The sequence below is a fragment of the Squalius cephalus genome, assembly GCF_949319135.1.
Source record: "Squalius cephalus genome assembly, chromosome: 19".
Lineage (NCBI taxonomy): Eukaryota > Metazoa > Chordata > Actinopteri > Cypriniformes > Leuciscidae > Squalius > Squalius cephalus.
The window spans coordinates 29,060,831-29,075,959 of record NC_137140.1 but is presented as its reverse complement, the minus strand read 5'-3'; the positions used below and the strand labels follow the sequence as shown (position 1 = coordinate 29,075,959).

At 37.2% G+C, this 15,129-nt stretch overlaps 1 protein-coding gene across 1 annotated transcript in view; it reads right to left on the bottom strand.

The window, feature by feature from the left end:
• Positions 1–3,546: 3,546 nt before the first annotated feature.
• Positions 3,547–15,129, bottom strand: part of cox10 (cytochrome c oxidase assembly factor heme A:farnesyltransferase COX10) — a 41,154-nt gene continuing 29,571 nt past the window's right edge. Inside the window, exons 5-7 of the mRNA XM_079852117.1 lie at positions 14,404–14,474; positions 8,196–8,428; positions 3,547–4,895 (exon numbers count right to left, since the gene is read on the bottom strand). Coding sequence (XP_079708243.1) covers positions 4,471–4,895; positions 8,196–8,428; positions 14,404–14,474 — 729 coding nt within the window. The 3' untranslated portion in view covers positions 3,547–4,470. The remainder of the gene's footprint in view (positions 4,896–8,195; positions 8,429–14,403; positions 14,475–15,129) is intronic.

Genomic DNA, 15,129 nt, shown 5'->3' with positions numbered 1-15,129 from the left:
GTAAAAAAAAAAAAAAAAAGTAACTCGATATTTTCCCCCCAAATGTCTTAACTCTAAAGAAAGCTTTCGAATTTTGCAAAACAGTGATGACATTTTAAATTAGGCTAAATCAAATAAACTAAAAACTTTATTAAAATATGAAATAATAATTGTATCATCACTTTTTAATATAATATATATTTACCGTGTCTTTTTTGTAAGAAGGCCTATATTAAAGTTAAGGAGTTCAATGAAATAAATGAAATAAACTTTAAATCCACATTTAGGCTAATTAATGCTGAAAGTTGTGCTTCCCTGCAGTAGCCTATATATTTTGCTGTTGATGGATATGATAATTTATGTCAGTTTTTGTGTAGTCTTGAACAACAAAACAAGCGGCGCTTCAGTTCGCTATTGACCAGGTTTGGAAACATGCAGCTCTAAAGTGAAGAGTGTTCGACTAGCCTATAGTACGCAGCACTCTCCGCGTTTCCACACACTCTGACATTACTTTTTCCCAGTTGCTCATGATTATTTCAAACATAACTAGAAACATTTCAAATTGATTACAGAGCATTCATAGAGTTTTTCAAGACTGGAAATCAGTTTAAAAATGTCCTGATAATTGCAGGTTTAACAAGATCTTGGGAACCCACTTCACTTTCATTAAACAGACTTTCATATACAGTAGTCAACATTTGAAGTGGATCCAAACCTTTCAAAGTTCTACATGAATTTTGAACAATAGGCTACCCGTTCTTGTCTTAGGAGAACTTAAACCTTTTTTTTTTATCCAATTCAAATGTTGACTACTATACATATATATGTCTCTGAGAGAGAGAGAGAGAGAGAGAGAGAGAGAGAGAGAGAGAGAGAGAGAGAGAGAGAGAGAGAGAGCAGATGCTTAATTATATACATGCTATTTAAGCATTATAAATATATAATGTCATAATATGCATGTTGTGTTATTAATGAAAGTTCAGAAAGTACCACTGACTCGAAACTAATTTGAGCCAATATTGAAACAAAATTGTGTTTAAGGCATCAATTTGAGTCAAGCAACGTCAGAGTTATGAATTATGTCCAGCATGGGCAACAATTTAGAAAAAGAAAAGGAAAAAAAAATGGATTTGCCAGTATATGCTTAGTAAAAAAGAACACGGGGTCAGAAAAAGAAATAAAGTCTGGACCTTTTTTCTGAATAATGAATTACCACATAATAGTGTCAACAACTGGAAAAAGCAGATTTATACTTTTTATGTTTGATTTTATGTCTCCAAAAATTCCTGTAGCTCGAACGCATTGCGCTTACAATATCAAGGTCATGTTTGATATCCAGGGAATACATGAACCGACAAAATGCATATCTTGAATGCAATTAAGTAATTTAAATATAAGCGTCTGCCTAAATGTGCATGAATATAAAATGTATGAAACAATGAAAAAATGTCTAAGTTTCCTCCAACTGATACTGAATGGTGAAACAAAAATCAACATATTTTTTTAAATCAGCACAGCATTCTTTGTTATAATGTATATTTTTCAACATGACCATTGACTCCATCACAGACTCTTCTGTCGCCTCTCACAAATATAACATATGAACTAGACACCTTTCTGAGATTGATGTCACTGTGCGTGTTCGAGACGGAAAGACTCCCTTAAGACAAATATATCTCTGCAAGTTTAAAGAAGCTCAGGGAATATTTTGCCCAAGAAACATTCGTCCACCCCATGACTTATTTCAAGCAAGTGGCGAGTAGGAATAAATCAGTTTCAAAAGCCTTTCACTATACTGTTTTCCTTGCACACTTCGTGCCAGGAATACTTGATGCACTGCTGCCCAACGTCTGCCAAAAATGTTTGTCATTCTGCCTAACATGCTTAAACGGCAGTTAAAGAGTATTTTAGAAAAATACAGTTTCTAGCTGTCACTCAAGAGTTGAGAGTTCAGAAGGACAGAATGTTGAACTTTCATTTATAAACTTAACCATATCTCCTCTTTAACAACGCCGAATCAAATCATCCCGCATTTCAGTGTAAGATTTCAAAGCGTTGCGTTGCATGCAAATGAAAAGAGAGGAGAAATCCACCTGTTGCTGTTGTAACAAATGAAGGTCTGGGAGGTTGTTAAAAACTGTAATGAGAATCCAAGCTGGATGAGAAAAACCACAGAGAGCCAAAGATCATTATGGGAAATGTGCTCACCTCCTCAGGGTTCACAGAGCTCATAATGAATGAACGCACTGTGAGAAACTCTCTCCGTGACACTCAGAGTCAAACAATATTTTTCTTGAGAAGAGGATTACTCACGCATTTATGATGTATCCATCAAGCCTGGCCTGAAAGCATTTAAACAGCAAAATGAAACAATTTTTGTAATACTTATAAGCTAATGCAAAATGGTCATAGCAATACCCTTAAAAGTAAAAGTGTGCAGGGCGTCCATTCCGATGCTTGGGTATACTGGGAAGTCTTCGTCCCACACAGGGTGTCCATCACGACAAGAGCGGAAGCTGTAAAATCATGGTGGGACCCCAGGAGGGCTGGAGCTGCCATTTAATCTATTGACATGTTGGGAACAGCTGTTTCACTCTCTTTTTTCTCCCCCCTCCATCCCTCCATCGCCTCTCTGATGTGAAACGCACTGGCTGCATCCAGAGCAGATCTTTACGAGGGGAAGAATGCCTCGCTCTGCCGCCCTGACTAAATCTCATGCAGTATATGTGGGCATCTAATGGAGGTGGTGAGAGAAGTGGAATCATAGAGGACAACTGGGAAGGAAACAGCGGAGTAGTATCGAGTGTTGCAGCCGGACAGGTGCAGAGGTCGATGCTTAGGAGATTATATAGGCTGATATCTTAGCCAAATGTGTCCAGGGCAGCCAGACATTGTTTCCAGGCCTGTCTGGAGATGCAGTGGGATTCTTCTGTCAACTCAGCCATGCATGGTGAACTAAATACAGCAGACTACCTGCCACACACATATACAATAGACATATTAAAACACATTAAATACAAATTTTATTGGCATAGCAAAAACATACACAACAAAAGTTGTGGGTCAGCAAGATTTTTGTTGTTGATCAAAAAATGATCCAAAGTGACTTTTACATTGTAACAACATTTTTATTTCAAATAAATGCTGTTCTTTTTAACTTTTTAAAGAATCCTGAATAAATTATCACGGTTTTCGCACAAAAAACAATAAGAAATGTTTCTTGAGCACCAAATCAGCATATTAGAATGATTTCTGAAGGATAATGTGACACTGAAGACTGGTGTAGTGGAATAACATAAATTTAAAATATATTGTAATAGAAAAGTAATATCAATATTTTACAACATTGTTTTACTGTATTTTTGACCAAAGCAGTGCAGCTTTTGGTGAGCATTAGAAACATTTCAAAAACCTTTTAATAGTAATACATGTATATTATATAATTTAATTTATAATAAATTAATTATAATCACACACACACACTAATGTAAAAGTGCTTCTACTGGCAGCATAGAAGTGAAGTTATATTGCATTTCAACAATTTCAAATAAAAACTCAAACACAATCTTGATCACAACACATTTTATTTATAAGAATTGTTTATTTTATTTGTGTCTTACACAAGTCATTGGTACAGTGAGGTCAGATGTGAAGGCGCTGAATAAGCAAACGTAGTATCGGACAATGCATGGCTGCGTTCAATGATATTCTGCACTGTTACATTCAGTAATGAATCAACAGTAATGCAGTTCTGGGGAGCTCAACTGAGTTGACAGTTTATTTGACTAGTTCTGAAATAATAAAGGATCTTTGATGGAGCTGATACCCGAGAGCTCTCCAAAACGATCAGCCTTTTAACATCTAAACTCAAGACTCAGAGGGACGGAGTTTCACGTAGAATAAAGTGAGACTCAGCGGTTTCTTTACTGAATCATTTATAGCTGAAATGAAATATTAACAGACTTAGAAAGAGAAAACTTTGAAAATGTCATTTAGCAAGTAATTAGATGAGGCCAAACTTGGAATGACTTGCTAGGTGCATTAAACCAAACCGTTCTCCATTATCCGCATCGAACCAAAATGTCCACAGTAATGGTGATGTTAATTGCAAATTCTAGGCAAAATGTATTTGTGGTCTTTAATTTCAGTTCAATCCACTTTGCACATAGACACATCAGCCTACAGAAAGTTACAGTCTATGGGTTTATAGACAACAGGGGGCTGCGTCAAATAAATATCATGTATTTATACACAAATAGCAATGATTTGCGTCCAAGTTACCAGAGGGATTTTTTAAATAACTGCTGCGCATTTACATATACATCAATGTTATTTTTCCCTGAAGGATACTTTTATAACAATGGAAAGAGGCTATGTCTTTCCACTCCAAAGTACACAACATTTGGTTCCTTTTTAGCTCCAAGATAACTCATTTTGGGGCTGACAGCAATTATCAATCCAGTATGAATATGTCAGAGGATTGCGCTCGCTCTACAGAGCCAGAGACGGCGTGCTGGGAGCTACAGCTGCCTCGTCCTGTGACACGCGGCTCTTCTTGCAGGTGAGGGCCAGCAGCAGCAGCATGGGCAGGTGCCAAAGACTGCAGAAAAACAGCTTGCGGGCGTTCTGCCTGTCACCACTGCGATAGAACCTGAAGGCCAGGAAGCTGATGTAAAGGTTAATTGGCAGGGAGACTAAGGGGAACGTCCATGTGGTGACGTCCAGCACGGGGCCCAAGGCTGAGAGGCCGATCAGGCCTACGCTGTGGCGCAGGGCCACGCGTTTACAAAGGCCGGGATGGGTGACGGACATCATTCGGTACCCACCCCGCGAGTAGTCCTCTCTCAGGTTCCAGCTCAATGCATTAAAATGAGGAAACTGCCAAGAGAACAGGAAACCTCCCAGTAAGAGTGCTCCTGCAGAGACAGAGAGAGGAAGAGAAGGAGTGAATAAACAAACAAGATCACACAGATCATTTAAACACCATTGGTGGAGGAAGCAAGCAGGAAATTAGAGTGCGGGGAAAGACTACGACTGCGTTCTATCGTCCGAGTTCCTTCACAGGAAACAAACACCATTCAACCTGCATTCAGAAGCTGGCCGAGTGGAAAGGTGACACCGCACAAACAGCGGCCCGTGCAGAGGTAGTGGAGCATGACACGTAGGGCTGCCTTTGTGTGTGTGTGATCTTAGAAAACACACTTGTAGCTAAATCCTCTGGGAAACAGCGCAGGGCAGCGTGACAGAGACCTCAAACACGTAGGTCATCTTTTAAAGCTTTGTGTGTTTTTGAACGCTCTCAAACCTGGGGATTTTAAGGAAGAACCTGGTCTTGAAAACCTGATGAATTGCTTTGAGAAAACAGAAATGCCACCAGAGACTCCAAATATAAGATCAGTGTGTGGTCGAGGGATTATTTTGTAGTTTTTGTACTTTTGTCAATGTAATTCAATGTTAAAATACTTTTTCCAATTCATGTTGGAGCCGCTAATGGTGCATAAATTACAATAAATAAACAAATAAATAAATAAATAAAATAAGCATGATGCTATTCTTGCTATAACTTTGAGTTTAAAAAGGGAAAAGATTAACAAATGTACACAGTAGGGCCCTATAATTTCTGTGATGCAAAAAAAAAATGGGGATAGAATCGCAAAATCCAGTCATAAAAAATGTAATTTATTGTATGACACAGAATGTCACAGAAATGGACCAAATTTGGATGAATAAATCAAAAGTCGGGCTGTACAATTAATCATTAATAAAACTATAGTCACATACAAACAGAAAAATAAAAGGGTCTTCATTACAACCTGCAGAAATAAAAGTTTGGTTTGGCCAGAAGTATGATACCATTATCCAATATAATGTACTTCACCAAATTAACAATAACAATGATAATACATTTTATTAAAACATTTTTTTTAAGGAATATCACAAAAGATCATTGAAGTTATGACTTTACTTGATTAGACATTCTTTTTGATTATTAAAATTTAATTCAAGTATTAAAACAGAATCAGAATTTGGGGAAAAATAAAATGTTTTTTTTTTACCTTATTAACTTTAAATGTACCCCTCTTTAACATAACCACTAAATATATTACAAATATAGTTTCCCAGAGAGAAAGCTCTAATAAATGAACTGAAATATTCTAATAATAAAAAAAAAATTTGAAAGTAGTAATTGTCGTTTCGATCCACTTCATGTTGCAGCCTCACCCTAGATGGGGTCCGAACAATATTTAGGTTTGTACATCCTAATATACACAGACTTGAAAAGGGCACTGAAACGGCACTACTACAAAAGACGCATGGAGTTCTCAAAGCCCTGGGGAAAAACATAAATATGCACACAAACACTTCAGCCGTTCGCTCCTGAGAAAACAGATCTCATGGTTGCCACAACAGCACACTTTTAATAGTTTGCAAAACAGCCAAAGACCCCCTACTGTCTTCCACAAACACTTGATCCAAGCGCGAGACGTCTTTGGGAAGAAAAAAGAAAAGAAAAAAACACAGGATGCTGGATGTATATGTAACTACAACACTCATAAGTGGACAGGGACCTCGGGTCTGGGAGAGGAGTCAGTAAAAGTCAGAAGTGCCATCTGGAACATGAAGTTTCATTTCTCTGGGATGGCTACACAACCCTGAACTGAACCCTGGGATAAACCGTGACAGAACAGAAACTATCACAAGGATGGCTTTAAGACCAAGGACATATTTCAATGTGAGCCTGAAAATAAATTCCTGTTGAAACACTAACGTTTAACTCTGTGGCAAAAGAGAAGATATCACATGATGGGGATGTCGTCCACAGTGCCATATATGGTGCTATGAGGAGAACTCTACAGCTCTAGAGGTCAAAAAAGGTCAACGAGAATCAGTGAGAGTTGACCTTAAATGAATAGTTCAGCCAAAACGGAGTTTGGTTGCACTGGAAACTGGCATGATTCACATGAATGTGAAAGCAACTCAAACTCTGGCACTTCAGGAAGTAAAGTAACCTGCACATGCATTTTAGCCGATGACGACATCATTAGTTCAACGAAACACGTGTAAGGTATGACACTTGTGATGATTTACCTTGGATACAAGCGAGAGTGAGTGTGCAGCTTAATCGCGCATAGAGATTGCAATTGAATGTCTCACAATCTGAGTCCGTTTGCAAGCAGCAGAAAGCCCCTTCATGTGACGCGCATACAGTAAACCCAAGTGCCGTTCACTCTGCTGTGCATGATAGCACCAAATTAATAAAAAAACAAGGTAACACTTCATTTTACAGTTTACATGTTACATGCACTTACCATAGTAACAACAGTAAATTATGCATAATTACATGTAACTAACCCTCAACCAAATCCTAATTCTACCCTAACCCTATAGTAAGTTAGCCTGGGTTTCCCCATGCTGGCTTGAGCGCAGTGAGATTTTATTCACGCTGCTAGGCAGCCTGGACACCATGGACCAGATTTTCGCCTCAGCGAGGGGACCAATCACAGAACGGGGAGGGAGCAGCAAGACGATGACGACATCTATGCGACACACTGAAGCAGTTTGTTTATATCTATACATCCAAAATGGCATCAGATGCGAAGTTACCTTTCGATGCAGCCTTAGACAGTGTTCTAAGTAGTTTAGAGCGCAAGTTTATTTCGTCTTCTTCCTCGTCGAATTTCTGTCGCTCTACATACGTCATCTGGTATAATTGAAACGATTGGCTATGAGCTACGTACAGGCGCATTTGATAGACATTCGTAGCGCCCAATAAACGGCTCTGGGCTTTCGTAAAACCACACCTCAAATACGAGAAAATGAACATGTGGTTCCCAGACCACGTCTCAATGAGAAGAGGTCTGACGTTAGCCAGGCTAATAGTAAGAACATGTAGTTGTTAATATAACTCAGTACTTAAATATATAATTACACTGTAACAATGACACCTTAAAATAAAGTGTAACCAAAAACAATGTATTGACCCACGTCCAGTTTTCTATACTGCGCCGTGCACGTTTGTAATTACGCAAGAAGTGTGCAAATGCACCAGGGTTCAACAGAATCAATTTGAGTGTATAACCAGAACAACGCTTTGGGGTCCACCAGGAACAATCGCGCTCGGACCGCAGCAAACGTGCCCAGTGTGAAACTTGCTTTATCCAAGTCATTACAGCTGGAACTGTAGTCACTACTGTATGTGTGCAAGAGGACTGTACCTGGATCAAGAGCGCCGGTGGCTGCTGTCCAGCCCATTATAGGTGGGATGGCGCCCACCACGGCACCCACCCAGGTGTTGGCGATGCTGAGGCGTTTCAGAGGAGTGTAGCAGCACGTGTACAGGAAGATGTTCAGAGCGCCCAGGAAACCCGTCAAGGGATTCAGGCCCAGGGTCAACAGGGTCACACCTGGGATCCCACACGCCAGGGCGAATGACACGGCATGCAGAGGGCTGAGAGAAAGAGAGAGATGGAAGACAAATTCAGAACAACCACAACACAGTTCCTATGTGGGGTTTAAAGATATCATATTTTTATTTCCCCTGAGGTCCACTTATACTCTTACTGAAGGTTGTGGTGTCAAATACAGTCAGTTTATTTATCATAACCAAAAAAATAGGGAAATATTTAACCATTGTGTTAGAAAAACAGATTTCGGTCTGGCTCAGATTATGTCTCGCACTTGTAAACAGCAAAACATGTCAACTGTAAAACCAGGAGGCCCTGTTTTAATATTGTCTGATGTCAGTAAGTTTCAACAGAATTTCGGTTTTCATAGCACACTGAACTTTTATTTCAAACAATCAAGGAATGATGTGATTCCTCATGTAAGACCCTTACAACCATCTTACAGATCTGAAACAACCACCAAGAGAAAAGAAATGATAAATCAAACCAAAAAAATGATGATGCATAACAAGACGCATGTATAAAATTCGTTTCTGAGATAAGCTTTAGTGTGGTTCTATGAGTCACATCAAAACAAAGGCTTGTGGGTCTCTGCTACAGATTAAACCTCTCCTGGCCACAGACGCTATTCTCTGTGCTCCATTGGACAACCACTTCCTGGAAGGTTTATTAAAAGCAGTCAGTCCCAATCCTGCAGAGGCGTCTGGTTCAAATTCACAGCTAACTGCTCCATAAATTAGAGGAGTATTGAGACAGAGACCAAAGCAGAGAGGAAAAGAGGGCAAATTTTCCGCCCAACAGCAGGAGACTCCATTTTAATGTTATTATCATTGTTATGGCTGTTTTATGTGGTGGAGGGGTTTTAAAGTCTATATGAGTCCCATAAGTTAACGGTTGAGATCAGTTGTTTGAGGGATAAGGCTGACTAACGTTAGGAGTAAAGCCACTGGCATTTCCTACACTACATCAATAAAAGTGCTATTCTAATGCACCATAATAACGTAGATATTTTAAGTTTGTTCATTACTGAATTTATCTAGTGTTACAAAGGTTTTGTTCGTCTTATGGGCCATTTAAAACAAGCGCATGAGTTATTGAAATAGCCATCAGGCCTTGACAATTCAATGTATTTAACGTCACATGGCAGAAACCCAGGCAAGGCCTAAATCATGACGTCAATAATAACTCTCAGTAGAAACAAATAATCAGCCACTTTAGTCTAGTACTTGATGTTACACAGAATTGTTTACTGAAGCATAAACTGTGGTTATTTACTCACCCTCATGATGTTCCCAAATATATATTTTCCTTTATTATGTGTAACAAGCATTTCAGTAAAAAAAACGGGTAGTGCTTTGCTCAAAACACACCATTAAAAGGGCCATAAAAGTGTGACTGAATCATTATTGACTGAAACGTGTTATGACAGAGGGGAAAATTTGAAGTGAATAATTCCAGTATGGTCTGTTCATCAAGCAAGCTATTGTATGGCTTCAGAAAACTTGGAATATAGCACATCAGTTTCATTATTTGTTTTTGTTCATTTTTTTGCTTCACAGTGCAAATCACTTTCCATTTTCATTTTGTGGAAATAATTTGTGCAAGCATTCAGCATAACTGCTTCTGTCAAAAGAAGAAAAGTCATGCAGGTTTGGAATGTCACAAGGGTGAGTAAATGGTTTTCAGAAATGACATTTTGAGTGAAATGTGTGTGTGTATATATATATATATATATATATATATATATATATATATATATATATATGTATATGTATATGTATATGTATACACATACACATACACATACACATACACACAGATAATTTAAAAAGGAATAATTTAAATCGATCAAAAGTGGCAGTAAAGACATTGTTACCAAAAAAAATTATATTTCAAATTAATGCTGTTCTTTTGAACTTTCGATTCATCAAATAATCCTGAAAAATATATATCAGTTTTCACAAAAATATTTAAACAGCACAATGTTTTTGTTTTGTTTTTTGATAAGAGAAATCAGCATATTAGAATGATTTCTGAAGGATCATGTGACACTAGAGTGAAGTAATGATGCTGAATATTCAGCTTTGCCATCACAGGAATACATACATTTTATAAAAATAGAAAATGAAATAAAATTCTATATATCTAAAAAACTATATATATATATATATATATATATATATATATATATATATATATAAATACAATGTAAAAATCACAGCTGTGAGATTCTGCTTTTCTTTGTCAAATGCACATCTCTGCCTTCAGGCTTACATCATAAGAATGTGACAGTCACACGCACACAAACATCAAAGAGGACAGTGTCATCTCAAGTCTGGGTAATAACATACTGAGAGGCGTACGAGTGCTTGTGCGGGCGTAAACAGGTTGCGCTAGGACACATCTAATGCGTGTAATGACATGTTTTGGTGGGTGACTCTACTGTTAGCATTCAGTGCATTTGTGTACGGGTCCAGAGTGTCTACAAGGGTGTCAGGTGAAGATAAGTAGTTACGATGCATTCCTCCTGTCACTGACAGTCAGGCTGGATCTGTGTTCATTGTTGGAGTGACAGAAAGAGAGTGCATATGATGGCTGTCACATCACATCCATCCGCTTTGATATAAATGCTGCTCTTTAATCCACCTGCGTAGACCTCCTACAGCGCGGCTGAATTAGTGTCGTGCTCCTGAGAGGTTAAACCCTACAGTAATTAAGCAGCTTCTGGGGGGATGTTTCCAGAAGTTTGAAATAGAGCTCCATTTATCAGCTCACCTCTTTATCTTCTGCTCCAAAACGGTTTTAGAAAATGAGCCTGGATTTAGGCTGTGAGGAATGTTGTGTTTGAAAGGGAGTCAATTACACAGCTATACGTTTTCCAAACCAAGATAATGCATGACATAACAATGGCCTGCAAACATAAGCTTAAAAAACATAATTTGGAGATTAGGCTAGTGCACACTATTCTACTCGACTACCTATACTTTCTAGACTATAAATAATAATAATTGGCAATAAACATTTTCATTTAAAATATTTTTTTTTATTTTTTAATCATTCCTGGTCTTATTGTGCTTATTGTGGTTTATTGGTGCACATTAATCAATTTATTAAATATTTAAAATGTATACTAAATAAAATATTTTTATATTAATAAATAAATACATTCACTATTTATACAAATCTATTTTGTTTATTTATCTGCTCCGCCTCAGACACAACTTTTCTTTTTAGCTGTCAGCTGACAAAAAAGTTGTTTATGATCCAATCATATCTCGATAGATAAAAAGTCTACTTGATAGATAGAAATGTCCAATTCCGCATTTTTTTCTTCACATTGAACGTCCTCTTTTATTCAAAAATGTCACGTTATAGTATTTAAAATAAAAAGTAAAAAACTATTTTACAATTACTTTGCATTAAATAATTACCATGCATATACTGTTGTGCTCAAAAGTTTACATTCAAATAGCAGAATATGCAATATGTTAATTATTTTAAATTAAGAGGGATCATACAAAATGTATGTTATTTTTTATTTAGTAATGTCCTGAATAAGGTATTTTACATAAAAGATGTTTACATATAATTAACAACAAGAAAAAAAAAAAATAGCTGAATTTATAAAAATGATGCCGTTCAAAAGTTTACATCCCCTTGATTCTCAATAATATGTCCTTACCTGGATGATCCACGACTGTTTTCTAGACAATTGAGGGACTCAAACACAACTATTAAAAAAAGGTTCAAACATTCACTGATGCATTTAAGAGCCAGGGGCTCTTCTACCTTAATCAAGGTAAATTGTACTTAATTTCTCTTCCGGGGAAACATGCAAGTATATTCTGTTTCTTCCGAAGGGCAGTACTAAATGGGAAAAATATATATATATATATATATATATATATATATATATAGATATAGATAGATATTTAAACGAAATAAGAACAATTTGATGATCTTCATCCTGTTCAAAAGTTTTCACCCCCCTGGCTCTGGGACTATATGTAAACCTATTTTATGTAAAATATCTTATTCAGGACAATACTAAAAAAATATGCATTCTGTATGATCCCTCTTATTTTGTTTAAATATTTAATATTTTGCAGATTCTGCAATGTATATGTAAACTTTTGAGCATGACTGTATATGTTTGAAAAAAACTGTTTGCCTTGACCATCATGATACCATAACATTACTTTTCGCAATCTAAAATAAAAGCACACTGGGGTGTAGAATGAGCCGGAATGGGTTGACATAGTTGATAGCGACATTATGAAACCTCTTATGTATCCTGGAGCTGCGCAGCGTCTTCATTTGAGAGTGTGTGTTTGAGATGCACACACCACAACGGGATAAGCCGGGGTGTTTGGTTTGGGCTGTTTGGGTTACTTTGACTGCTCAAGTCATTCATTATACCCTCACCTCAACAGATCTGCCCCTTTTGTTGTTGGAAAGTGACCCTCGAGGGAGTGAGAGAGGGCAGGGGTCCTGTTCAGTTAAATTCCACTCACACACCCAATTAGTAAGAAGTAATGGCTGTCAAATGTGTGTTATCACGCACAAAAACGAGTGTAAAGATGCCTGAGATGGATATAGAATGCTTCCTGATTGTTTAAATTGACTATTTTAATCAGAGCTATAGTGTAGCTGTTCCAGATGTCGTGCTATGGTGCTTTGCATGTTCGTGTCCAACATGCCCCATAGAGTGAATCCTGCAGAGATTACATATTTTTGTAGGTCAAACACTGGAAACGAGTTAGCATTTTACCACTTCCGGTTCCATTTTAAATGAATCAATACGTTTTTTAAATAGGTTTTGGGCAAATGCCTGAAAAAATGGTCTGAGGTGAATACAAGCTCAAGATAATTCACTTTTTATTCTACAACATAAAATACATCAGTGATAACCTCTTGTGATTTTATAAAGCTTTTACTTGTCTTGATGAAGGTGGTTGCTAACAAGTGGCAAAATGGGACTACAGAGGTTATTAAATGTCATTAGAAAGGTAAACTCTTCCACTTACCGTCCGCTTTCACGTCCTCATTCATAATTATGCTCTTGCAACCAATTCTAACTTAAACTTTGAGGAAAAATGGTTTTAAATCAAGACTGAAATAGTTGTCGGAAACTTAATGGTGGTAATGGAGTTATGTAACCATGGTGTAGGTCGTTTATAGCCTACATTTAGCTTTTTGACTTCTGCTGATTGCACTTAGGCTTCAAAATGCATTAAATTTGTTCAATTCTAAATATTATCATGATGAACTTTTGTTAGTCACAGAGCTTATTTTCTGCGATAATCCAAAAGCCTTTTTTGTTGAAGGAACCAGGGTGATGCTAATCTCCGGATTGGCCTACAAAATGTCATCACTATATTCCTTGTCTTTTAGCCTAATAATATCATGACACTCACAACGATCTGAAGAAAAAGCCCAACAAAACTTCTCTAAAACAGTTTAGCATGCTAGTCTAAAAGCATGAAGAAGTTGCAACTGTAAATGCCTCCACTTTAAAGCACCCAAAGCTAAAACCAAAATAAATTGGGTAACCTCACTACTAATCGTCTAGTCTGTTGGTGGATGGATGACCATACTGGACCGCCCTTTGTCAGCAGTGGAGTGAGACGGGTAGAACAGAGAGAGGCACACCTACACACACTTGGATCAGGTTACACAGGACAGGTGCGCGAGCGGCTGGCCAGCGCTACAGATATTAGACAATGGTGTTTCTGATATGGCAGGCTCAGATATACACAAACACTGGGCTATGAGAACAATGTAGAGAGTAAATGATGTACATAATGAGAGCAAGGAAGCCATTTTATTCTGCAGTGGCTCTTTACACATATCAAGAATGTGTTTCAAAACCGAGTGAGCTGCCTTACCTTAACAACATTTCTGGACAACACAATCATGTTTGAATCTACATACAATGCCCAAAAAGGCAGTCTAGGTAGGATGCTCACTAATTTTAAAAACTGCCCAAGAATGAGATGCAGGTTTTGAAGGGTCTTACCTGATCTGTCCTCTGACCAGAGGTCTGTTTTTGGTACGATTCATGTTTGAGTCAAAGGGCACCTCGAAGTACTGTTGGAGGAAAAAATGATGAAAATTAACACAAGGTACATTAACAGCACAAAAGGTCTCTTTAACACACATATGAACAATCCTAAATGTAAGTGTGCATATGCCTCTCTTTTCCAATCCAGATCTTTTCCAGTCTAAATATCACATTGTCATTCTAACATACCTTAGACAGAAGAAACAATATTTTATGTCTTTTTTTTTTTTTCTTCACAACAATATTTTTTGTGATATTGTGAAATGTACTGTGGCATTATGACAACACACACTTGATTATTTCTAATACAGAAGACAGAGAGAAAAAAAAGGTATAAAAAAAAAAGAAAACATTGCAATTCCACAATCACATTACACTAAAGAATAAATCGCAATATTGTATTGTGACCCAGATATCAAATTTTAGTAGATAGTGATAGTACTTTGGCAGAGAAAAACTCCAGTATGAAAAATTCGGTATGATTTTTTAATGTTTTTGAAAGAACTTTCTTGCTGCATTTATGGGATTAAAAACACAGTAAAACGGTAATAATGTGAAATTACAATTTAAAAGATCAGCTTTAATTTATTTCAAAGTTGATTACATTATTCCAGTCTTCAGTGTCACATGATCCTTCAGAAATAATTGTAATATACTGATTTGATGCTCAAGAAACATTTC